A 25612-nucleotide genomic window follows, 5' to 3' on the forward strand; every position below is an offset into this window, starting at 1 on the left:
GTATTCATCTTTATTAAAAATTTATCAATCTTTTAACACAGATGAAACTTTGGATTTGCTTTTGCTTCTCAGGAATAGAGCATTTATTCTCAGTTCAGGCTTCTACAGCTTAAAACTTGTTTCTGACATAACTTGATCAGTTTATAAAGTCTTAGAGCTTTAAATTACAATGCAATCTGAGATATTCCCACAGCAATAACAGCGATTACATTTGTTCACAGCACTTACCTTTATATTTCATTAAGCTTCCAAATACTGAATAAAGGTAAGACAAACCAAGAAAAGAGACTTCTATTAACCCTGACATCAGCAAATTGTCTCAAATTATAGTGTACCTTCTATTTGTATTCTAGACATATTGAATGGTTTTTCTGAGATACATATTGTACCTCACCTGAGGTTAGGAGAAAATTGGAAGAAAATTAGTTTAAGTTGTTTCTAATTTTTAAAAAATAATAGCAACTTTAAAAAGCATCATGCTCCCAAGTGTACAGCTACTGTATCTGTCAGAATTCATAACATTAAAACTAAAGCGGCATCCCTAATCCTTGGGAAATAGCTTGAGAAGGTGGGGCTGCATGTACCGGTTTGTTATTTTAAGTTATCCAGTCTAAGGTCTGTAGTTATACATCTTAATCTATAACATGGTTCCTGCTTGCAGGGGAACTGGGGTGATAGGTAGGAACAAAGGTATGCCTTTGGATTAGGGATTATCAGCACACTCACAGGTCCCAGACAGCTTTCTGTGAACTTGTTTTGGGAAAACTAGAACAGACATCTTTGCTTTGGAAAACATAAAGCCCATCTTGTATGACTAAAGAAAATGGCAAGGGCTCAAATGATGTTTCACATTTTGGATGGTCCCATTCCAGCCTCTGTGTGCCACTAATTGCTAGAAAAACACCAGCAATGGTGTTTGTAGCGCTTATGGGTTCCTTGAATTTTACATTGGTCAAAGAAAATTGAGAGATCAGGACTACCACCAAAGAACATGTGCCACATACCACCTATGAAACTTCTTTAAAAAATAGATTAAAATCCAGCTTTCACATTTAAAAAATAGCCCCTTCCTTTTTGAGGCTAGGGGATAAAAATATGCACATATTCCAAAGAATTCTTTGTGTGAACAGGTGACCCCTTCCCACAGTCTCTGTAATTAATTGAGAAATTAAAGTTGGTTGGCCTTTGAGATCTCTTGTAAAAAAAAAAAAAGGCAGAAGGTCTTGGATATTTTGGAACAAGAGTCCACTATTCTGCCAAGACAGTGTGTTATTGTTATTGAAGTGTCTCTCAACAAAACGGTATTGAGTGGTGAGGACGTGATTTTGATTAGGTGGAATGACTCAGCTCTTCCCCTTAAAGAAGAGAGGACTTGTCAGAGCCTTACTTACCTCATGATCTGGGATCTCAGAGGATAGTGTTTTCCCTAGGATGACCCCGGTCAAGTATGTCCAGCATCGAGCCGTGTTGGCAAGGTTATAGCCTCCTGTCTCCATCAAGAATTGTGAAGTTAGGAAAGAATAGTCACAAAACAGCAGGAGAGGGAAGGAGGGTAAAGAAAGAGAGAAAAATGTTTTAATAAAAGACAACCTCAAATTGCAGAATTTCCCCTAAATATCCCTTTGTGATATTTTTAAACCACCTATTAGGCAGACTTTGGTGGACCAGTCAAATCATGCACAGTGTAAAACTGGGCAGTCCAAGGTCTGCAAAGATTAAAGAGGCTCTCATCTCTCCAAAAATATGTACCTGAGGAATCCAAACTCCTCAGTTCCATCAAGAGCCATCAGCAAGACTCAGATCTCTGGAATCCAGATCTCTTGAGGTGATCTACCCAATGGAAAGATTTCTGTGATGAATTTTGCAACAATTCTATAAAATGACTGCTGAATGTGATTTGTATTTTAAAACTATTGGCAGATCTAGCCCTAAAAACCCAGGAAACAGAAAAGGAAAATGCTGACAAAAACAGACTTCCTTCTTTTAATATCAGCATTCCTTTTTGCCACAAAACATAGGCCTGGTGGCAGAGATCAAAGAGAGTGAGATGAGGAAGGGACCGTTGATGGATGCTCTGACCCATCTCATCAGGTCCTGTCACAATCACCCAACAGCCATATTATACTGGCTAATAATCAGCATATTTTTGTGCTGAATAGATGTGCTCTGCCATGCAAGCATTCAAACATTGGCCTTTAGCTAAATTCTAAGAGTATAAAGGTAAAATGGAATGATTTCCTAATCTCAATGCAGCCTAAGGGAAACAGAATCTGGTCGATTTTAGATAGGGTGACCATATAAATTATCATACAAAATAGTATACTTTTAAAAGTAAAAGAGGGCACTATTAATCATTACACTGGGATAACATGTATAAACTAGGACATATGGTCACCCTTTTCTTAAGCTTTTCTACTATTTGAAAGGTCACGGATGCTTTGAGTATGTCTTTTAGGCCTCAATGGGGTCCACTGAAGCTTGGGGATGTGGCTCTCTTTACGAACTGTGTGTTAATAGGGGCTGAGAATTTCAGTTAAATAGTACAGGTATTACTTTAAATACTCCCGACATGGAAAAACTCGAATTTATAAGATAAACTTATTTGGTATATTTAATTTCAAAAAAGGTCACTATAGGTTTTGCTTAGGTAGTAAACTATCTCTGGTACATATACAATATGATTTGATTTGCAAAAATTCCATTTATGCACAAGCATTTTCAGGAATACACATATTTCCTAAGTAGAGTTATATATTCAAATGTCAAAACTTTGGGCTAAAAAAGCAAAAAGGCTTTAGAGCATGCTAACAGGCTTTTAATGTAAAGACTATAGCCTCAAACAAAAGTCAGGTTCTAACCTGATGTATATAGTAGAAAGGTCTCTCCCCCTCCTTAGCTGTACCTGTATCATAATCACCATCCTTAGTGCTGTCAAGGAAAGTAATATGTCACACAGTACTTATCAATTTTATCTTTTTCTTCAGTTGAAGTTAATATATTTCTTGCCAGCTTTTCATAAGAGGTTGTCTCTTGTAAGTACCTTTAATTTTGAGCCTTCTAGAGTTTGAGGCTGCCAAAGGACCAGGCTTGTGTACTTGTGTTGAATGCCCACTCATTTAATAAGGCCTCCCCACAATTTCCTCTAACAGGTTAACAAAGCAACCAACAATTAGCTCTTCTATAATATATGCATTTTAAGCTCAATCTGCTTGACCATGTTATTTTAACACACCAATCTATTCATCCAATGAAATAAAGATTATGCTAGGTAGGTAGACAGAAGATTTTAAGCAAGACATCTTTAAAGGTGGTAGATGTTGTGACAAGTTCCATTCTCAAATGTATAAATGCTTCTACTGAATAGACTGGGCTTCCTTTTGGCTAAGTAATACAAATAATCAGCACACACCAAAGGCAAGAATGCCCAAGAGACTACAGATCTCTCAATTTTACTTCACTATAACAAATCCACGCTTTTTGGGGGAAGAGTCATTCTTGAATTCAGCTTATTTAATTAATTTGTGTGTTTACTACTTACATACAAGTAGAGTTGGAATTTCAGTGACATGTTCCCAAAAGATGATTACTAGAACTGAAAATCAAATACTACACTGAGAGAAGATGGATCAGTCTACTGGGGTTAACATCCTATATTCTTAAGATTCGAGGTAACCTTTAACCAGAGGATCTTTGCTTCAGGAATTGAAATTTAGACTTTAGAGTGCCAAGAAGTCAATGCACATGCTAAGCTGAGAAGTGTGTCAGAGTATTTTCTTATGCTGAACTGTGGAGGTGGCAGATTTTATTGACTCAGGCTTCTGGGCTTCAGGTAGGTTGGTATTATCCAATCCAAGAAAGCCAAGTTTTCCAAGTTCAGTGCCAATGTACAAAATGTGGAGGAAGGTCAACAAATTCTCCTGGTAATCTTCCTCTATACTCACCTCCTCCCAAAATGAGTGTTGCCAACTGCCATTGAAGGATGTACTTAAGACACTTGCCAATTCCCACTGGAGTCATGTTAAAGGAGCACATGGGATCCCCAGCTATTGTGTCAGCTCCCAACTGTAAGACCACTGCTTTGGGATTAAAGGCTTGGTATACTTCCTTTAGTACACTATATAAAATAGAAAGGATACAAAATATCAGAAAAATATAGGTCAGTTTGGTCTAGGGGTAGTGGTGGTGGTGGGGCAAGTTAGAGGTATAACTGAATTAGCAAATAGTTAAGGGAAAAAAACACAACCCGTCAAACTCATCAAACTTTCCACCTAAAAAGGGTGAATCAGACTATATGTAAACGATACCTTAATAAACCCGACTTGCAAAATAATTCCCTCTACTTCCATCCTCATCAATGAACACATCTGTCCTTCTGTTTTAAAATTCAGACTTCCTTGAAATATTCATATTAATTTAACTTCAACAGCCATAGGACATAGTATACACATTTAGTCCATTTTAAAATCTGGGGAAATAAAATATATACTGAATAGTCGTTAAGGGTTCTTTCTGATTATTTAAGATTAGGACCATACTTGGAGTTTAATCACCTGGTTCTCAGTGGGGGCTGGGGAGAAGAATTACATGCTTTACAAGCATAGATGTTATCAGGTAAGTTTTTATTATGCAAAAGGACTAACGGGTTATGAAATGCAATCCTCCCTAATGCATATGTAACCAGGGTATTATAGGGAAGGGAACTGTAACAACTGATCTAAAATTATAAATCTGAAAGCACCCTAAAGAACAAATTGTAGTGTAACAATGAGCATAATTTTGGATAGAATCATTCAATGCTACCAAGTCAACCTACCTTTTATTTTTGATAGAACACTTGTAGATGAAAAGGAAGATGTCAATGTGACAGACGACCTTAGTCAAGCTTTCAGTATTATCATTAATTGAACACTGACAGTGTCCAGAATACATTCCTAGGAGTTATAAAGTCTCTGCTCTCAAGGGGCTTACAATCTACTTTCCAGACAGAATATATACCAGCCCTCAAGGGCCTGAATAACTCTTACAGAGACGTATAAACAAGTGCAAATTAACATACATCAGAGTTGAGAAAATACAGAGTCAAAAAGTGATCAGAAATGTTGAGGTTAATGACCTCTTCATAATCAACATGTCAAATTACACCAGTGCAGCAAGACCAGAAATATCCCAGATCTTTCTGAAAATGCAAAAGGAATTCAGGAACATAAAAAGCCATCCTCCCAAATCCATATGTAACAAGGGTACTGAAATTATTGAATAGTGCTCACCCACAGAGGCATTCTTTGACTCAAAGGACTGTTTTGTTTTGATTTCTCATCTACACAGAAGAATATTGAGTGATTGTAGAGATTATAAGAATATTATAAAAATAATGACATATGATCCTTAATACAAGGATACTTGGGCCTATTCTCTCTTTCATATGCTTATCTCCTGGGTGCAGAGGGAAGATAAGCTAACTGAATAGTTTAGACGACATTTATTGAGCATCTACACGTACAGAGCACCCTGTTAGCTGCTGCTGGGAGACACAGAGGAAGGCGTGATGTCTGTTCTAAAAAGGTTTCTAGCTTAAGGAGTAGGAGGAGGGGGAGGCAACAAGACTAATGTTCTGTTCATTCATTCTTTCCCTCACTTACCACACATTTTCCTGAGCATCCACTGTGTGCCCAGCATGTAACTGTACCAGATGCTGCAGGAACAAAGATGAATATGACACAACCCCTAGCTTCATGTAGCCCGGAAATAGAGGGAAAGACACAGACTATGTCAATAAATAATTAAAATACAACGATAAATGAAGTGTCAGAAATGGCACAGAGTAGGGAATAATCAACTTTTCCTGAGGATTTTAAAAAGGCTCTACAGAAGTAACTCTTGACTTAGGTCCTAAAAGATGAGAACTACAGTGAGCCAACTCTCAAGATGGCTAAACTGAAAAAATGGTAACAATGATTCCTGGTAAGGATGTGGAGAAACCAGATCATAAACATATCTTGCTGGTGGGAATGTAAAATGATGTAGCCACTCTGGAAAATAGTCTGGCAGTTCCTGTCAAAACTAAAAATAGATTTACCATATGACCTAGTAATTGTACTCTTGGGCAATGTATTCCAGATAATTTAAGACTGATTTTTGTGTAGGAACTTGTACATGAATGTTGATAGCAGCTCAATTTGTAATAGCCATACATTGGAAACAACCCAGATGCACTTCAACAGATAAATGGTTAAACAAACTGGTACAACCATGCCACTGGAATATTGTTCATTCATAAAAAGGAGCAAACTATTGATACATGCAAAAAAATCTGGATGGCTCTCAAGGGAATTATGCCGGGTCAATAAGGCCAATCTCAAAAGATTGTCTGCTGCATGAGTCCATTTATATTACATTTGCAAAATAATAATTACAGAGATGGAGAATAGATTAGTTGGTTGCCAGGGGTTAGGGATGGATGTAACTACAAAGGCATAGCATGAGGGAGCCTTGTGATGATGGTACTGATCTGTATCTTGATTGTGGTTGTAGTTATGCAAGGCTACATGTGTGATAAAATTGCATAGAGCTACACACACACACACATACACACACACACACACACACGCATGTATAGTTGGTGAAATCTAAATAAGCTCCATGGCTTGTACCAATGTCCAATATCAACTTCTTCATTTTGATGCTGTAATATAATTGTATAAGGTGTCAACATTGGGGGAGGCTGGATGAAGGGTACCTGGGACTTTCTTATACATTTTTTTGCAACCTTCTGTGAATCTGTGATTATTGTGCAATAAAAGTTTTTTAAAAAAGTGTAGAAATTTATAGGTATGTAGGGTGACGATAGGGAATTTGGAGGCAGAGATGATTGTGGGGTTACTGGTAGGGGACTAAGTCCAGAGAAGGAAGTATGCACACAGGAGCATGCAGGCTTGACAGCAGGAGTGGTGGGATGAGGCTAGAGAGGTAAACGTGGGCTATATATACCCGGCAGGCTAATGAGTTTGGACTTTTGCTTAAAGGGTACAAAATGTCTCAAACATTGTATGGGTGCATGTGTGCATCTGTGTGTGTGTGCTTTGAAGGCATAATTAGATTTCCATTTTAAAGATACTGAAGCTCTATTGTAGGATACTCTGAAGGTTGATGAGGGCTTTTGCAACCATCCAGGCCAGTGACAGCAAGGATAAGGAGGAAGAGACAGATTTGGGAGAAATTTATATGGTAGAATTGATGGGGTAATAGAGAATGACACACAAGAAAAGCATATACATATAACATTTGTGAGTGTTTGGTATTTAGGAGAGAGGAAAGGATAAAGGCAGGCAGGTGTTTCTGGAGTAGTTGTTTTGATTACAGCCACGTAGGGAAAATAAGTCCTCAAGGAGTTCTGATAAAGAGGGCTCTGGATGGGTATTGAAAAGGTTGATAAGAAGCTTTGAGAAAGGTAGGGCATTTTGTACATAGTGCAAACTTCAAAGCAACTGAAGTAAGGGCAGCTTACAGAGGGCTGGATGGTGAACACTTTTAAATTCAAGACTGGAAGTTTTCATTTGATTTGACAGTCAAATGGAAACCATTGGAGAAGTAAGAGGTAAGTACTAATGTTGCTGAAAAATTATGCTTAGGAACTTAGCTTTTTGCTGTTGCATATAAGGTCAAAGTGACAAAGTCAACCCCACAGGGGTTGGCAAAAAGGGTATTGAAGCATTCTAGTCATAATGGCAGCAGGAAGCAAGGTAAGGTAAATTTGGAAAAAATTGGGAGGGCTAATTGACAGAGTAGGAGTGGAGCATCAAAGAAGAAAACACTGTGTCAATTCCTCCAGAATTCCCAGGATGGGAAAAGAAAAATTGGAATATTATTTTTCCTATTGCCATTTCCAAATCTAACATTCTTTCCTCTCGTCAATCGCTCCCTCTTTTGAGTCAATGTCATTTGATAATATTACTCAAATACTATCAAAGTTCTTATCTTTCACCTCCCTTGGGGATTTTAGCACCTCGTTCACAATTTTTCTCATTCTCCCTTTCCTTGTCATCATTTTCTGCAGTTCAATATTCATTCCCTCACTCAAACCTTGATTCAAAAACTAGAGACACAGAAATAAGCAAGACTCAAGAAGCTTCTGGTCCATTAGGGGAAGAAAACAGGAAAACAAGTAATTGTGATAAATGCTATAATATTCATTCATTCACTCATTTCATTCATTCATTCAACAAATGTTAATTGAATGCCTACTATAGGTACTAGGTTGGGCAATGGGTTCACAGTATTGAACAAGAGATCTATTCTTTCCCCTATGCCTGTCCTAACTCTCTAACATCACAGTTTCTTTATCTTTTCAACAATAGTGATGTCCACCTGCACTCTACTTTATTCCTAATCATAGACACACTTTGGGGCCTGATAAAGAAGCACTTGGAATTGCTCTTCTTCTAAGATCCTGAACTCTGAACTACTTTCTCCATCTACAATTTTCTATCTTTCCAATTCCTATTGCATTTCCTGTTTATTCTTACTGTAACTTCTATTCCCTAGTTGTTTTCCCCCTATTTTCAAAGTACACCATCGTATAAATATTTTTTCTTTTGAGACAAGGTCTCAGTCTCTCGCCCAGGCTAGAGATCAGTGGCATGATCATGGTTCACTACGGCTTTGACCTCCTGGGTTCAAGCAGTCCTCTCATCTCTGCTTCCCAAGTTGCTGGGACTATAGGCCACCACATCCAGCTAATTTAAAAATTTTTGGGGTACACATGGGCTCTCACTTTGTTGCCCAGGCTAGACTCGAACTCCTGGGCTCAAGTGATCCTCCCACCTTGGCCTCCCAAAATGCTGGGATTACAGGTGTGAGCCATCATGCCCAGGTCAGCCTATCTTTTGACTTCATATGCTTCATTACTCATTCTGGAGAATATAATTAGTCATTTTGAAAACTTACTTTAGTACCCTAGTTCCCTCATACCTTTGCCATTTTTGCCTTGTTGGTCCTTAAGCCCTTGGATGAACCACACCATCAGAGTTTTCTCTCTGTTCTGCTGGAGGAAGCTGAGAAATCAAGTGAATTGTTTCCATTAGAGTTTATGCTTATAACTCCAATTCAACAAATTCTACAAACACTAATTGAGTGATTAATATGGGCCACACACTCTCTACAGCTTGGCCATCTTTCACTTTACCTCCAAGTGATGAAGAATTACATTTCATACAGCAGCTAATCTAATTTTTGAAAAATACAAATATAATGAGAGGACATTCTTGATATAAAAAATTAAACATGGCCAGTCACGGTGGCTCATGCCTGTAATCCAGCACTTTGGGAGGCCGAGGTGGGCAGATCACTTGAGGTCAGGAGTTTGAGACCAGCCTCGCCAACATGATGAAACCTTGTCTCTACTAAAAATACAAAAATTAGCTGGGCGTGGTGGCAGGCACCTGTAATCCCAGCTACTCAGGAGGCTGAGGCAGGAGAATCACATGAACCTGGGAGGCGGAGGTTGCAGTGAGCTGAGATTGCACTACTGCACTCCAGCCTGGGCAACAGAGTGAGACACAGTATCATATAAATAAATAAATAAATAAATAAATAAATAAATAAATAAAGGTCTATCAAATAAAAGTGAAAAATCTCCCTGTTTCCATCTCAACTTCCACCCCAGAGGTAACTGCTGATTAAGTTTGTTGTGTATCTTTCTGGATCAAATTTTTCTGCCTCATACTGGACAGAACTGGTTGAAGCTACGTGTAATGAGTGCCTTTCTTTACCTCTTTTCTCTACCTGAAAATGTCCTCCATCATATTTCTTCTCCCCTTCCAGCTTAATTTATCCCTCTAAGCACTAAATCCTCTTTTGTTGCTTTAAGGGTCATGTATCACCAATGAGCTCTTTTCTTACATCTTCAGTCCCTGAATTCCTGCTGATTCAGTTCCTGTAGGTTATAAGTTACAAGTTGCCCATCTATCCCTCCCCTTCTCAGCATTGTCCAACTTATCCACATACTGGCCACCTATACATACTTCTTGCAATCCAGAATCTGATCTTACTGCTCTCCTGAAATTGCTCTCTTAAAGGTAGAGAGACCTCTAGATTACCATATCCAAAAGCCTTTTCTCTGTTATCTTTTTCAAACTTCTTAGAAGCAACTGACAGTTGATTCTACTAAAGAATCTGCAGCTAGTTATCAGGGGCTACAGTTCCAGTAAAAAATATATATATTTTAAAAGTAATTTAAAAATAAGTTTATTGACCTTCATATACTATAAAATTCCCTCATTTAAAGTGTACAATTCAATGGCTTTTAGCATATTCAAAGAGTTGTGCACACAACATCACAATGAATTTTAGAATATTTTCATTGTCCTCAAAAGAAACCCTGAACCCATTACCAGTCACTATCTATTCCCACCACTCTTCAACCCCTAGCCCCTGGCAATCACTAATATACTTTCTGTCTCTATGAATTTGTCTAATTTTAACCTTTCATATCAGTGGAATCATATAATGCTTTCTTTTGTGACTGTCTTGAAGGTTCTTTTGTGTTGTAGCATGTATCGGTACTTCATTCCTTTTTATGGTTGAATAATATCCAATTGCATGGATAGACCACATTTTATCCATTTAACAGTTGATGTTATTTCCACTTTTTGGCTGATATTAATAATGCCACTATAGTATACTACTACAGATATACATGTACAGGTTTTGTGTAGACACATTTTCAATTCTCTTGGGGATATATACCTAGGAGTAGAATTGCTGGGTCATGTGGCAACTCTATGTTTAACCATTTGAGGAACAGCTAGACTGTTTTCCACAGTGGCCACACCATTTTACATCCCCATCAGCAATATATGAAGGTTCCAATTTCTCCACATCTTCACCAACACTTGCTATTTTTTGTTTTGTTTCATTTTAAATTAATTATAACCATCCTAGTGGGTGTGAAGTAGTATCTCACTGTGGTTGATTTGCAGTTTTCTGATTAGTAATAAAGTTGAATATCTTTTCACATGCTTATTGGATATTTGTATATCTTCTTTGAAACAATATCTATTTCAACCCTTTGCCCATTTTAAACTGGGTTATCTTTTAAAATGGAGTTGTAAGAGTTCTTATTCTAAATATGTCTCTTATCAGACACATGATTTGCAAATATCTACTCCCATTCTGTGGATTATCTTTGCACTCTCTTGATAGTGTCCTTTGCAGCACAAAGTTTTAAATTTTGATGAAATTCAGTTTATCTATTTCTTCTTTTTTTGCTTGTTTTTGGTGTCATATCCAAGAGACCACTTCCTATTCCAACATCATGAAAATTTACATCTATGTTTTCATCTAAGAGTTTTACAGTTTTAGCTCTTACATTTAAGTCTTTGATCTATTTTTAAATTAATTTTTATGTATGGTGTGAGGTAAGGTTCCAACTTTATTCTTTTATATATTGATATATCCAGTTGTCCTATCATCATTTGTTGAAAAGACTGTCCTCTCCCCTATTGAATGGTCTTGGCCCCTTTGTGTAAAATCAATTGACTATAAATGTGGGGGTTAATTTCTGGACTCTGAACTCTGTTCCATTAATCTATATGTCTGTCCTCATGCCAGCACGACACAGCTTTGATTACTGTAGTTTTGTAGTAAGGTTTAAAGTTGAGAAGTTTGAGTTTTCTAACTTTGTCCTTCTGTTTCAAGATTGCTTTTGCTATTCTGGGTCAGATTTCTGGATACATTTTAGGATTAGATATGTCAATTTGTGAAGAGAAGTCAGCTGTGATTTACAGCTACATTTGGACCATGCTAAACTTGTCATCTTACCTCTTCTATTCCCTATCTCTGTTAATGATGTCCATCTTTTCAGTTACCCATGTTCAAAACTGAGGAATTTGAAAGTCACCCTTTCAGATCCCTCCCTTTTCCTGTTCCTCTCCAATTACCAGTCTTCCACCAATCTCTCTCCTATTCCTTCCTGTCCACTCCCACTGCAGTACTCTAATCTAGCCCTTATGACCACCTTCATGGATTATACCAATAGCTTCCTAATCAGTTTCCCTGCCTCAAGTCTCTTCCCTCTCCAATCCTTCATACACATAACCATCAAATTAATTTTCCTTAGGGAAACAGTTTTGATAAAGTTACTTCTTAATTCAAAAACCTTTTACATCCCTCCATTGTCTTTAGAGACACTTAATATTCTTAGGTTGTGATCCAAAGTGCTTTGTAATCTGACTATGGCCTACCTTTAAAATCTTATTTTCCAATAACAACTTAACCTATATTATTCTATAGGCAAACTGAACTCTCCATTATTCACCTCACTCACCTTGTATTTTCTTGCAAGTATGCCTTTTGTCATGTACTTACTTGTGCCTGAAAGTTACCTTTCTACATGTCTACATCATAGCCATTCTTTAAAGGCGAGCTTAAATTTTATCTACTCCATGAATGAGAATGATAATAATGATGACAACAGCCAACATTTATTGAGCACTTTATTCAGAATAGAGCACTGTTCTATGTATTTTACATGTATTAGCTCATTTGACCCTCATAATAATTCATAACAGGTATTATTTTTAATCCTATTTTACAGACAGGGAAACTACCATACAGAGAGGTTAAGAAATCTGTACAAAATCACACAGCTATTAAGTGGCAGAGCTGGTTTTTGAACCCAGGCATTCAGGCACCAGAGTTTTTGCTCTAAACCACTACAATATATCTGCTTCCATGACTTACTGAGCTACTATGCATCAGATACTATGTCAGTCACTTTACCCACATTATTTCAATATAACAGCAGACGCTGTTGCCAAAACTTTACTGGGAAGAGTGTTAACCTTCCCAAGCAAGCTTTGATCTTATGATTCCCTCATTCTAAAACCTTCAGTGGCTCCCAAAATGTTTACAGAATATGGTACAAATTTTCATAGCTAAGAATTCCAGCTCTTCCATGATGTGGTTCCCACCCACGTTTCCAATCTTCTTTGCAACTTCTCCTTCATGCACTTTACAGTCCAGCCAAACTAAAACCACTGCTATTCTTTGTGCATAGCTCAGCCTCTCCCAACTTTGATCTTGCTGTACCCTGTGTGTAGAACATCCTTCCCTACAATCTCTGTATATTCAAACTTGACCCAGATTTTATAAACACTCATATACATTCACACACTTTGTAAAGACAGAGTAATTAGCTACCCTTTAGAAACCAGATCAAATGTTACCTCCTCAATTACGCCTTTTTCTGAAGTATTTTCTCTCTTTGAATACCCACAGCATTCTATCTCTTATGGTTCTTACAATTTTCTATGTTTTATTTATTTAAATGTGTGTGAATATGAAAATCAATCTCTATTTATTTATCTAACATTTTAAAATTTCCACTAACTTCCTTGAGGGTAGAATCAATACTTTATACATAGTAAGCATTCAATAAATAGTCATTAAATGAATAAATGAATGAAATGTCACTCCAGATTGCTTTTGGGAAAGTTTCCCTAACCACTGTAACAGTACTGTTTGCTACACCGCAAATCATTAATTTTTCATCTTGTGAAAGTATAAAATCTCTTATCCAGAAAGGAGGGGGAGAACAGGCATTTCTTTACACTACATTAGTAACTTCCCTATAAACATACAAGATATTCATTTAAAATGCAGTTTTCTTGATGAGAAACCTGATCCTTCAGTATTCAGTAGTCTAGTTTTCAGACAAGGCTATGCAAATGAGGAAGAGAAGCTGTGGCAGCTGCTTCCACAGGCCTGGATTTGGGGCAGGGGGTTCATGCCTGAGGAGAATAAAAGCCAGGGTGGTGACATTAATGATGCTTTTGGATAAAATAAAAGCCCAAGAACAAAATCATAGAGTTATTCTCTTTTCTTTGATTCCATCAGGGTAGACCATAGCTTCTACTGTGTGCCTTTGAGATCTTTCACTGGTGCTTCTTTACCTCTAATATCAGGGGCTGAACATGTTTTTTTTTTTTTTGGTTGTTGTTGTTATTTAGATAATCAATATCCTAAAAGATTCATCTCAGGGCAATGGGATACCAGAGCAATGGCGTTAAAGTCACCCTTAACCAATACTGGTGGTGGAGTGTGGTAACCCTAACTTGTCCCTCTAGCAAGACCTCTGATGGGTTCATGCTCCCAGAAGGTTTAGTCTCCTGACTTTCTACCTTGTACACCAGTCTAAACCAGCCTTGTCATCTTCATGCTTTCCAACAGACACTCTCAGCACCCTCTAGAGACTCCCTCAATAGAGATTAAAGAAATGAGAAATTCAAAGTTGAAAAACAAAGAAGGGTAGGATGCAGAGGGAGAGAAGAGAAAAATATTTGCTACTAACGCTTTGAATGATCAATGTCAGCCTGAGAAAAGTTATTGCCAGCAGCAAAACCCCTTTCTAAGACATAAATTTTAAACCTATTGCATTTGATGGGATTGAGAGGCAGACTGTGTTAAGGATCCAAAGTATTACTAGTCAGTCCCAAATGGGAGCCGTTCAACTTTCCATAGGTATGTTTTCTCTAAATTCTCTCAATCCTATTTGAGCTCAGGTACTGCTGACTCATTCTGCAACAACTCAACCTGCCAGGGGATGCAGCATATGGTAAATGCCTCAGTGACTTCTGAATATCTATTACAAATGGTTCAGGGATGCAGGGATTTGGGAGGAGGGAGGTTGCCTTGCAGTGAGCATGATGTGTCATTTTGTTGGAGAACATGGGTGCCTCCTGGACATATTCAGAAGACATTTAATTTTCTCTAAGTTTCTTTTTCTGCTTTTAGCATCAAACAAGCAGCACTGGTTCCATGAACTTCCAAAAACATGAAACAAAAAAAACACCAAATCCATAAAATAAAAGACAAACCTTAAGCTCCCCAACCAACCAACCAACCAACCAACCAGCAAACAACCTCATATCTCTTTTGCTGTTTCAATTTTTGTGACGTAATTTCTTAACATTTTAAAGGGGCAGCTTTTCTCTCACTGCTGAGTCTATTATATAGAAACATAGATTCTAACGGGCATCTCTTTCTAACATGCCTTGTAGTAGGTAATTCTACTCATCAATTACGTGTCACCTTGGCAACAGAAAGGGCTGCATACTATTTTTAGCATATTCTTACTTATCTCTCACTATACCTCTTAGAAGTAAACCATTCTCATTCACACAACGGAAAGTGAGTCATCCAGAATTAAAGTCATCCAGTGTTTGCATGGCACCTTACCAGTGGCCTGAAGTGAATCGTCAGAGCTAGAATTAGAACACTAATTCTAATTCGAATGCAATGCTCTTGTTACTAAATCCCAATGGTCTTTGGCTCTCTTCATTCTGAGAGGCCAGACGACCTAGCAAGCAGAGTGTACATTATCTGGGCAGGGGGTAGGGTGGGAAGAGAGGTAGGCTGGTTTGGAGAGCTAAGTTAAAACACAAAAAATGGAAGAAGACCTAAAGAATATGAATCCTAAGGCTATCTGTGCTATTTGATCTGGGGTAGGTCATTTAACTGCTCTGTAACCACCAGGAGTGCTCATAGTGTAGAGCATTCTGCTCTGTGTCACACCATTTGACCATATGTCTCATCTCTTCCCCTTTGCAACCCCTACAGCACTCAGTTCAGGGAGAATGCTGGATTTGGAGTCAGATAAGCTTGGATCCAGTGTTTGCATGGCAACTTGGACAAATCATTTCTCTGAACCTCAGTTTCCTTCTCTGTAAAACAATAATATTATCTCCCTCACAGGGTTGTTGTGAGGATTAAATGATATAACATTTGTGAAAGTCTTCTCCCAGCATCAGGCATATAGTAAGCACTCCATAACATTGAATGAATAAATGAATGGCCTCAAGTCAGGCCCTTGGAGTGCTATGTTAATTATTTCAGTCCACTAGGATACTGGTGAGTTCAGCACAGCACACCAGAGCAGTGACTTCCTGAATAGTATTCTAATGGTCCCCAAAGGCAGAGAGAAATTTCATCGTGTCACTGCTGGGTTATACCTGTTCTGGGAATACAGTAATTCATTTTCCAGTGCTGCCAATCTATTACCTTTCACCAAACACAAAATTCACTTTAAGAAGGGACAGAAATACAAGTGCCTTTCTGTTATATAGATGTTGGGAGAATATATTATTAAAATTGAAACCGACTTCTCTGATTTCTTAGGCAAAAAATCAGATTGGAAGCCAAACAGCTATTTGGCCTTTGTAGACCCTGGATAGCAATGCCCTTGGGGGAAAGGGGAGTGTTGGAGTTATTCCAAACTATAGTTACAACATTTGTGTGTATATTTACTGCTTGTGCTTATGCTCTCTGCACTTAGTTTTTACTCTCTAAGCCTTGAAGAATTCACAATTTACCTAGAGCACAGTTTAATACATATGGGTGGGAATACAGGCCTATATCTCTGTTTCTCATTTCCTAATCATATTTTCTACCTTCCTTATATAACTGATACCTCTTCTTTTCCAATTCAATTGCTCACTTTTTGAACTTAGGTGAACAATAGTGATTTGTTAACAATAAACATGCCCCTAGCCCTTGCCTCAGTCTTCTTTACCCCTGAGGGCCTTCCTAAGATTCAAAGCCTGAAATCCTGCCATATAGTTAGCACCTGGCGCAGCTCATCAAAATATAATATCCTTTCCCAGATGATTGGAAATCTCTGCAATGCCGTCATACAATGAGGTGTGCAAGAAAGAGTTTGGGGATTGATTTTCATCATTAACTTGATATTGCATGGTTTTTGTGGGACTTAAAAAGAAACGCATTTTTATTACTTTTAAGTACTGCACATAGAATAACTCCAACTCATCATATTTTAACAGTTATTTTTCTGGGGCAGGATGTATGCTAAACATGCCTATGTTAGAGTGTCTGGTGGATCATTTAGGATCAGTGTCCTGTTGCTTGATGAAATACAGATCACGTCAATGAAATCCAGATGGGGAAACTGGATCTCTGGCAATGGCTGCCAGATCTTCTCCATATGAAATCTCTCTAGTCTGTATGCAAATTCAAAACTCCATATCCTGGAAATCCCAAACCAATCAAGTGGCGCTCCGCTTCTTAGTTACTGGACTAAACACAGGGAAGCGATTCTTTCTTCCCTGAGGAAATAAGCATTTCTTACATACATCTATCTTGGCACAAAAAGGGCTGGCTAAGCAAATTAATAGTGTAAACAGGACTGCACTGGGGAATGTTTGTCCTACTTAGGAGAATAAACTTTTTATGCACTTTGTGAATATACACTTACATACAAATAATTGATATGCTAATTACAAATGATTCTTAAAGCCCCTTCCCTGAGGTGCTGTACTATGCTGTTAGTCTAGTTTGAATTACTAGCATGTCCAGTGCTTGAAAGTAATAAAAATGCATTTAAAAATATCCCATGATTCAGACTGGCTTTCCTCTAATTAGGCTGAGTTAGTGAGGCTTGCCTGTATTTAAATAAGATAGATATTTTTCCACTTTACCCCTAACATATTTAACATGGTCTCCCTCCCCTCTCTATTCCCCCATCCCCCTCAACAGGGAGCTGGCACACACAAACCCCTTAGCTTCTGGCTCACTATGCAATGGCACTTGCATCACCTCCAGGCAAACACATTACTTTTAGCCCCTGGCACACACACATGCCCTTTTGCTTATTAACTTGTTAGCTGGTTATTTGATATAGCTTTTTTGAGCAGTTCTTTCCTTTTTCCTTTAGTCCTTCTTTTTTTTTTTTTTTTTTTTTTGATGAAGTCCTGCTCTGTCACCTAGGCTGGAGTGCAGTGGCTTGATCTTGGCTCACTGTGACCTCCGCCTCCTGGGTTCAAGTGATTCAATCTGGCTCAGCCTCCCAAGTAGCTGGGACTACAGGCACGCGCCACCATGCCCAGCTAATTTTTGTATTTTTAGTCGAGACAGGGTTTCACCAGGTTGTCCAGGCTGGTCTTGAAATTCTGACTTCAAGTGATCTGCCCGCCTTGGCCTCCCAAAATGCTGGGATTACTGGTGTGAGCCACCGTGCCCAGTCCTTCAGCTCTTCTTTAAGTACCAATGGACATGGCTCTTTTCTGGTAGTACAATGGGTTAACAGTGCACACAGAGCAAAGTCCAGCCAACTTAACATCAGGCTTTTTCATCAGGTGCTGGATATCGGGTTTAACTAAATCTCTGTATAGTCCTTGTCAACACGTCACAACGAGGCAGCTCATCAGTCCTGGCAGCTGCTAGGTGTATGGCAATGTCAGGCACAGTCATTCAAAGCCATAACATGTTGAAGCAAAACCTAAACAGTAGTTTTTCTAGGCTACACTGAAGGGACAGAGCAGTGACTAAAGAATGTGGGAGAGAGAGGATTAGGGCAGAGGTTGGTGGGGTGCATGGTGGAGAGCAGCTGAGAGGAATAATATGAATTTCGATGTTAGAATATCCTATGAAGCCCAGATTGTAGTCAGGTCTGGGTTTCTTTTCAGGGCAGAGTGATGTTAAAGGGTGTAATTTTCAAGATTTCCATTTAGGAGCAAGGTCTTCCTATCTCTGGAGAGTTTCAGAGCATGTTTTAGCATCAGAACTTATTCAACTGCTGCCAAAGAATCAGGTCACTTGCTCCAGGAGGCAGGGATCAGTCAGCATAACAAGAGACCAGAGAAGAGGCACATCAGAGAAACAGCACAAACTCACAGAATTCCAGAAGACTGTCTTCCTTGATACAAATGAAACAATATACCTATGAAGACTTGTTTGCTCAAGGTGGGAGGGACTGTCATGATGGCAGGGCTACTTGGTGCAGTTCAGCAGTCATAAAAGACATCAGTTTAGAAGGGAAGGAGAATATAAGAACTGTCCCTCTAACTACCTGAATTTTAAGTCCTAAGGATTAGGTGAGAGGAAACAACAGTTCACCACTGCAACCCTAAACAAATCCTGAGGACAGGCAGGGTGAGTTCACTGACTGAGGTTTCAGGATAACTCAGTGAAGCACAGTATCTCCTTCTTCCTAATTATCCTACATTCTGACACAGTTAATGCCTCTTGAATTTAATATTTTAAAAGGCACATCAAACTAGGAAGAATAAATGAATGGCTCACTTTGGCCTCATTTCCACCTGTGGCTAACATTAACAGTAACTTTAATTAGTGTCTGAGTCATCCATTTTCCAGAAACAACAGGTAATTTTACATCTGCCATACCCCGAGAGGCAGGATAAGAGTTTATTAAATAGAACAAAAGCATTTAACACAAATACCTTACTTATAGAGGGCTGAGTTCAAAGTGCAAGGCTTATAGAATGAATTAGCAGCTTCTGTTACCTTAATCATTGGGCGAAAGTGAGCTAGTGATTATCAAGGTAGTGTAGCTGTGACCCAAATGAGGAGAGGTAGAATAAGTTTGTAAATAATTTTTTATCAGTTCTCAGATTGTAATGAAATGGGGAATGTATTAGCTTGTGCTCATGATGCTGTAAAGTCAAGAGACAACAGATGCTGGTGAGGCTGTGCAGAAATAGGAATGCTTTTACACTGTTGGTGGGAGTGTAAATTAGTTCAACCATTGTGGAAGACAGTGTGACAATTCCTCAAGGATCTACCAGAAATACCATTTGACCCAGCAATCCCATTACTGGGTATATACCCAAAGGAATATAAATCATTCTACTATAAAGACACATGCACATGTATGTTTATTGCAGCACTATTTACGATAGCAGACTTGGAACCAACCCAAATGCCCATCAGTGACAGACTGGATAAAAAAAATGTGGCATATATATGCCATGGAATACTATGCAGCCATAAAAATGAATGAGTTCATGTTCTTTGCAGGGACATGGATGAAGCTGGAAGCCATCATTCTCAGCAAACTAACACTGGAACAGAAAACCAAACACTGCATGCTCTTACTCATAAGTGAGAGCTGAACAATGAGAACACATGGACACAGGGAGGGGAACATGACACACTGGGGTTTGTCAGGGGGTGGGGGGCCAGGGGAGGGAGAGCATTAGGACAAATACCTAATGCATGTGGGGCTTAAAACCTAGATGACGGGTTGATAGGTGCAGCAAACCACCATGGCACATGTATAACTATGTAACAAACCTGCACGTTCTGCACATATATCCCAGAACTTAAATTAAACAACAACAAAAAAAGAACTGCCCAAGACTAGGTAATTTACAGAGGTTCTGCAGGGCTGGGGAAGTCTCAGGAAACTTACAATCACAGCAGAAGGGGAAGCAAAGATGTCCTTCTTCACATGGCAGCAGGAAGAAGTGCAAAGTGAGAGGGGGAAAGCCCCTTATAAAACTATCAGATCTCATGAGAACTCACTATCATGAGAACAGTATAGAGGAATTGCCCCCATGATCCAATCACCTCCCATGAGGTCCCTCCCCCAACACGTGGGGATTACAATTTGGATTACAATTCAAGATGAGATTTGGGTGGGGACACAAAGCTAGACCATATCAGGGATGAAGATGGAAGGCTATATAATTACTTGTTCTCACATGCAAATTTCTAGAGGGTTCATCCCTTCTCATCAAATGAAAGAGAAATTTTAAAAAATTGTATTGCTTAAAATATTTATTTATGAATATGTGTGTGTATGCATTGCTTTTGCCACATCACCAGGCCTAAAGGAGTAAATTACACTTGTTGGGCTCTCTTTCACTGAAGATCTACCTGCTTCCTTTTTTTTTTTCTTGAGACAGAGTCTCACTCTGTCATACAGGCTAGAGGGGGGTGGCACAATTTCAGCTCACTGCAACCTCTGTCTCTCAGGTTCAAGTGATTCTCCTGCCTCAGCCTCCTGAGTAGCTGGGATTATAGGTGCGCACCACCACACCTAGCTAATTTTTGTATTTTTAGTAGAGACGGGGTTTTATTATATTGCCAGGCTGGTCTTGAACTCCTAGCCTCAAGCAATCTGCCTACCTTGGCCTCCCAAAATGCTGGGATTATAGGTGTGAGCCACCTGTGCCTGGCCCTACCTGCTTCTAAAATTGAATGATAAGGAACCTGGAGTCCCAGGTGGAAGATAAATTCTAGATGACTTATTATAATGAAAGAAAAACCAATCATAATTAAAACATCTCTTCTTTAAATATTAACAGTAAAAGTCAATAGTGAAAGGAAACATTTCCCTTAAATGCCCTTTAGTGATGTCCCTTGGTCCTCATTTTATTCAACTGGTATTGGTTGAACAGCTTAGCATGAATGGAGAATCTCTACCCTTTATGCAGATATGGCCTTCCACGAGGACCAAGAGGTGGTATAAATTTTGCCTATAGTTTAAAAATGCATGATGTTAAAAATTTTTAGCTATACTCATCTAAAACAACCACATGAAAAATATGTAATTCTATGAGAAGACCTCTATAAAATAACATGGGACACTATTCACTTTCTAAAGTAGGGAGTCAGGATTTTCTCCATTGAAAATGAAGGGAAAGGTGGATTTACAGAATCTGCATGTTTTCAAACTTTAGGAATTGAAAACCTAAGAAGTTAATTCTGGCAATATTTATTCTTGTTTTCTATCTATAAAATTACAAATTAAATCCTTGGGATTAAACAATTCTTTTTTGGGCAAAAATCTAAGTTTCACTTTCACAAACAAACACAAAGAATTGCATATACTATGGATCATGTGGTTCATTTGCATAGTTAAATGGTTTCTATTTTGGGGAGGGGATTTTCTACAATCCCCTGAGATACAGTTTTCCAAGAAGTCCCAGGGATGGTATTTTTTTCTTTGTTTGCAACCATTAAGTTTCTCACTTCCATGTGACACTTCGGGGAAAATGTAGTCAATAGTTAAGAGGCAGACAGATGTGGGTTCAAACTCAGGCTTCACCATTTACTAAGTGTGAGACCTTAAGAAAGTCAATCTTTTCTCCAGTTTTCTCATATCTCATGAGAAATCAGAATGTATTACAATTCCCATTGTAAAATGGCAATACTAATAGCTACTTTTGTAGGTATTATAGATGGCTACAGGGATCAAATGAAGCAATGTAAATGTTTAGTGTAATTACTGGCACAGGCAAGGGTTCCCTTAGAGCTAAGCTCCAGGGTGCAGAAGCCTCATCTGCCTCATTTGCAAGTACCAGTCATAGAGTAGACAATACATTTTTTGGTCAAATGAATGAATAAAATGCTTTCATTATACTTAAAGATACACACACAACAATGCATGTCAAATGTTAAGCACAGCATCAGGCAAACAATAAACTATGTAGTTTGGTAGCTCCTCCCCAAACTCTCCTTTTTGTCGTGAATGTTTTTAAAACCCTGTTGATATAGTTTGAATGTGCGTCCTTTCCAAATATCATGTTGAAATGTGATCCCCAATGTTGGAGGTGGGGCCTGGTGGAAGGTATTTGGGTCTTGGAGGTGGATCCTTCATGAATGGCTTGGTGCTGTCCTCATGGTAATGAGTTAGTTCTCACTTTATGAGTTAATAAGAGCTGGTTATTAAAATAACCTGGAACTTCCTCCTTTTTCTCTTGCTCCCTCTTGTTGTGTGATATGCTGACTCCCCCTTTGCCTTCCCCTTTACATCACGATTGTAAACTTCCTGAGGCCTCATCAGAAGCTGAGCAGATGCTGGCACCATGCTTTTACAGTCTGCAGAACTGTGAGCCAAATTAACCTCTTACTATTTATAAATAACTGTCACAGGTATTCCTTTATAACAATGCAAAACAGACTAACATACCTATAAAGTGACTTGAGGTGCTCAATTCTTTTGTAGGAAGGTCAGGGTGGCTTCAGAGAGCTGAATTTTGGCCCCAGACCCCAGGAATTGATCCTATGCCTAAAATACCACTGACATGTATTTCAGAAGCAATGATAGAGTCTAAGAAAAATTCTCATGCCATAAACATATAATAGAAAGATACTATAGTTAGTATTAGTAATTTTTTTTCTTCCTTGTTGGGTATTAGTGGGGGCTCAGTATAGACAGACAAAAAGATTCTACCCAGGAATAAAAACTTAGGCTTTAATGAGCTATTCCTTTAATGACTCTGTTGTTGTCCTTTCTGGGTAGGTTACTGGGGTAAGGCCATTAATAGCAGAATTAATATTCCAGAGAAGTAGTTGAAGAGCTATAAAAGAAATATTTAAAATGGAAAAGTATGGTATTTCTCTCATAAAAGGAAAGAGGTATGAATCTTAAGTTGTTCATTCACTTCTGGGGTCTCTGAATTTTTTTTAAGTTAATAGTCTTTGATGGGGAAGAAAAGGTTTCTTTCAATTCTGAGCTACACAATATGAGTCATAGAACTCAAGGCAAATAGGCCAAGGACCAAACACAGGTAGGTTCTTATTTTAATGACTACCATTATGAACTCTGGTTTACTAGAGTAAGGTTATTTCTGTGGTCAGGTTGGTAGCTCTAACTAGCAGAATTTTGCATTTATAGATATAAACACTGTTACTGAATTAGAACTCCATTTTAATGGAATCTTTTAAAAGTCCTATTTGTTGAGAAGTCTGTTTAACAATGTATCTTCCTTCAGGTGAAATTACTAAGTTGAATAGTTGAATATTCTTAATAAAACATGATTGTTTTTCAAAACTTTGAACTGTCAACTTCACCCATCTACATTATAAGCACTTTATATATGGTTTTCTTATGCGATATCTATTGGTAATCAGATATTTAGTAAAGAATACTTTCTGGCTGTTAGGGCTATAAAATGATAGGCAGGATGAGAATTAAGAAGTATCGGCACAATTCTAAGTTTCTTCGTTTGAACTTCACATATGTCACATATGTCATGGAAGTTCAGAGTGGGCAAGTAGTTGGGTCATCCTGAAAGATTTGAGATTTCAGAGTGGTACCCTACTATTTATCAAAACCTCCCTTTAACCAACAGCAAGGCCATAATTGTTAGTGTCCTTTTCTCTCAGAATCCTTAACTATAAATGCTCCCAAAGTCGTCAACAAAGAGTTTTAGGTAACATTAAACATTATTAAGACTATCTCAGATTGCATTCAAATATATTATACTTAGAGAGCAAATAGGTTAAACATAGGCTGTGTAATATGTCCTGCTTCAGATGATAAAACTTGGGAATTAGCAAACCCTCCCTTTCGCAAAGCAGCCTCCCTTTCCCACCAACCTTCATGGGTATATGCGTATGTGGCCCAGGGATGGGTGGTGATGGGGTCAGGTTTAGGCCTTCACATACATAGAAAATATAGTATACCTCTATCATCTCTATACTAGGACTATAGGTTTCCATTTGAAGGAGGAGGTATGCTTACCAGAGCAATGTTGATAATGTTCCTTTATGCTGGTTAAAGCAGGGCTCTACTTGTGATACCAACTCTAGCAGCTCCCATGAAAATTATGGAAAGCCTTTGGGAATTAGTGACCCTTGACCTTAGAATTGAATGATCTAGGGAGATCTCACTGTGAAATCTGTCATTTATAGAAAATGGAACTTGAGATCTTCTGGTGTTAGAAAATTTTCATGTAAAGATTCCATGTCCAGTCTATTACAAAAAGAAACTCTAAGCCAATTTTTAAATGAAGGGGGTATGTTCAAGCTTAAACTAAAACCATTAAGTTCCTGCCTGATTAGCTGGCAAAGTAAAAAAGGCTACAGCAGAGGAAAAAACCATTTTAGAAAGGAAAAGAGGAAGAAAGAAAGGGAGGAAGGGAAGAACTAAGGAAGAAAAGGAAGGAAAAGGAGAAAAGGAAGAGAAAAAACAAGAAAAGGAAGGAAGGAAGAAAAGTAAAGGAAAGAAGAAAGAAAGAAGGAAAAGGAAAAAGGAGCAATTCATGAGCAAACTAGAAATTAGGTGGCAAATAAAAATGAGAGCATCTTATAAGTGAACCAGCAATAAGAGGTCCTTTACATATCACAAGTAAGGAGTGAGTCAGAGAACCAGAGGGGTCATGAAATAAAAAGGATGAAAAGGGGCCAGGCGCGGTGGCTCACAACTGTAATCCCAGTACTTTGGGAGGCTGAGGTGGGCGGATCACCAGGTCAGGTGATTGAGAACATAGTTGCTAACATGGTGAAACCCCATCTTTACTAAAAATACAAAAAAATTAGCTGGGTGTGGTGGTGGGCGCCCGTAGTCCCAGCTACTTGGGAGGCTGAGGCAGGATAATGGCGTGAACCCAGAGGTGGAGCTTGCAGTGAGCCTAGATCGCATCACTGCACTCTAGCCTGGGCAACAGAGCAAGACTCCATCTCAAAAAAATAAATAAAATAAAATAAAATAAAAGGATGAAAAGAAGACAGTAGATAAATTGAATGACTTTTTATAAAAAGATTAAGCCATTCCTATGTGTAATATATCTTTTGAGGTTGGCAGAAGGGTCAGAGGTAACAACGACAAATGTGTAAGAGACTGTTTCCAAGCCACATACCAGAAGTATTCAAAAGCATAACGCCTGGGACTGAGTGATCTAGTTACCAGGGCTGGCCCTCTGCAAAACTCTTGGCAAAGATCGCTGTGGTTTTTGGTACCCCTTTCCCTCTACTGCTCCATTATGCAATTCCTCCTCCTCAGAATACTCAGGGAGCTCATGCTCTGACCCCTTCACAATTCATTGTCAAGAATGGCACTGTGAAGGTACAC

At 38.5% G+C, this 25612-nt stretch overlaps 1 protein-coding gene across 3 annotated transcripts in view; it reads right to left on the reverse strand.

Moving 5' to 3' along the window:
- Positions 1 to 3410: 3410 nt before the first annotated feature.
- HDAC8 (histone deacetylase 8) overlaps positions 3411 to 25612 on the reverse strand; it is a 117480-nt gene continuing 95278 nt past the window's right edge. For 2 of the 3 annotated variants that reach the window (XM_011998213.1, XM_011998210.1), the window contains one exon: positions 12475 to 13787. In XM_011998213.1, coding sequence (XP_011853603.1) covers positions 13700 to 13787 — 88 coding nt within the window. In that variant the 3' untranslated portion in view covers positions 12475 to 13699. Of the gene's footprint in view, positions 4115 to 12474; positions 13788 to 25612 lie in introns of those variants that run through there. The other variant, XM_011998211.1, reaches the window with a different exon arrangement.

The sequence above is a fragment of the Mandrillus leucophaeus genome, unplaced genomic scaffold (assembly GCF_000951045.1).
Source record: "Mandrillus leucophaeus isolate KB7577 unplaced genomic scaffold, Mleu.le_1.0 Scaffold561, whole genome shotgun sequence".
Lineage (NCBI taxonomy): Eukaryota > Metazoa > Chordata > Mammalia > Primates > Cercopithecidae > Mandrillus > Mandrillus leucophaeus.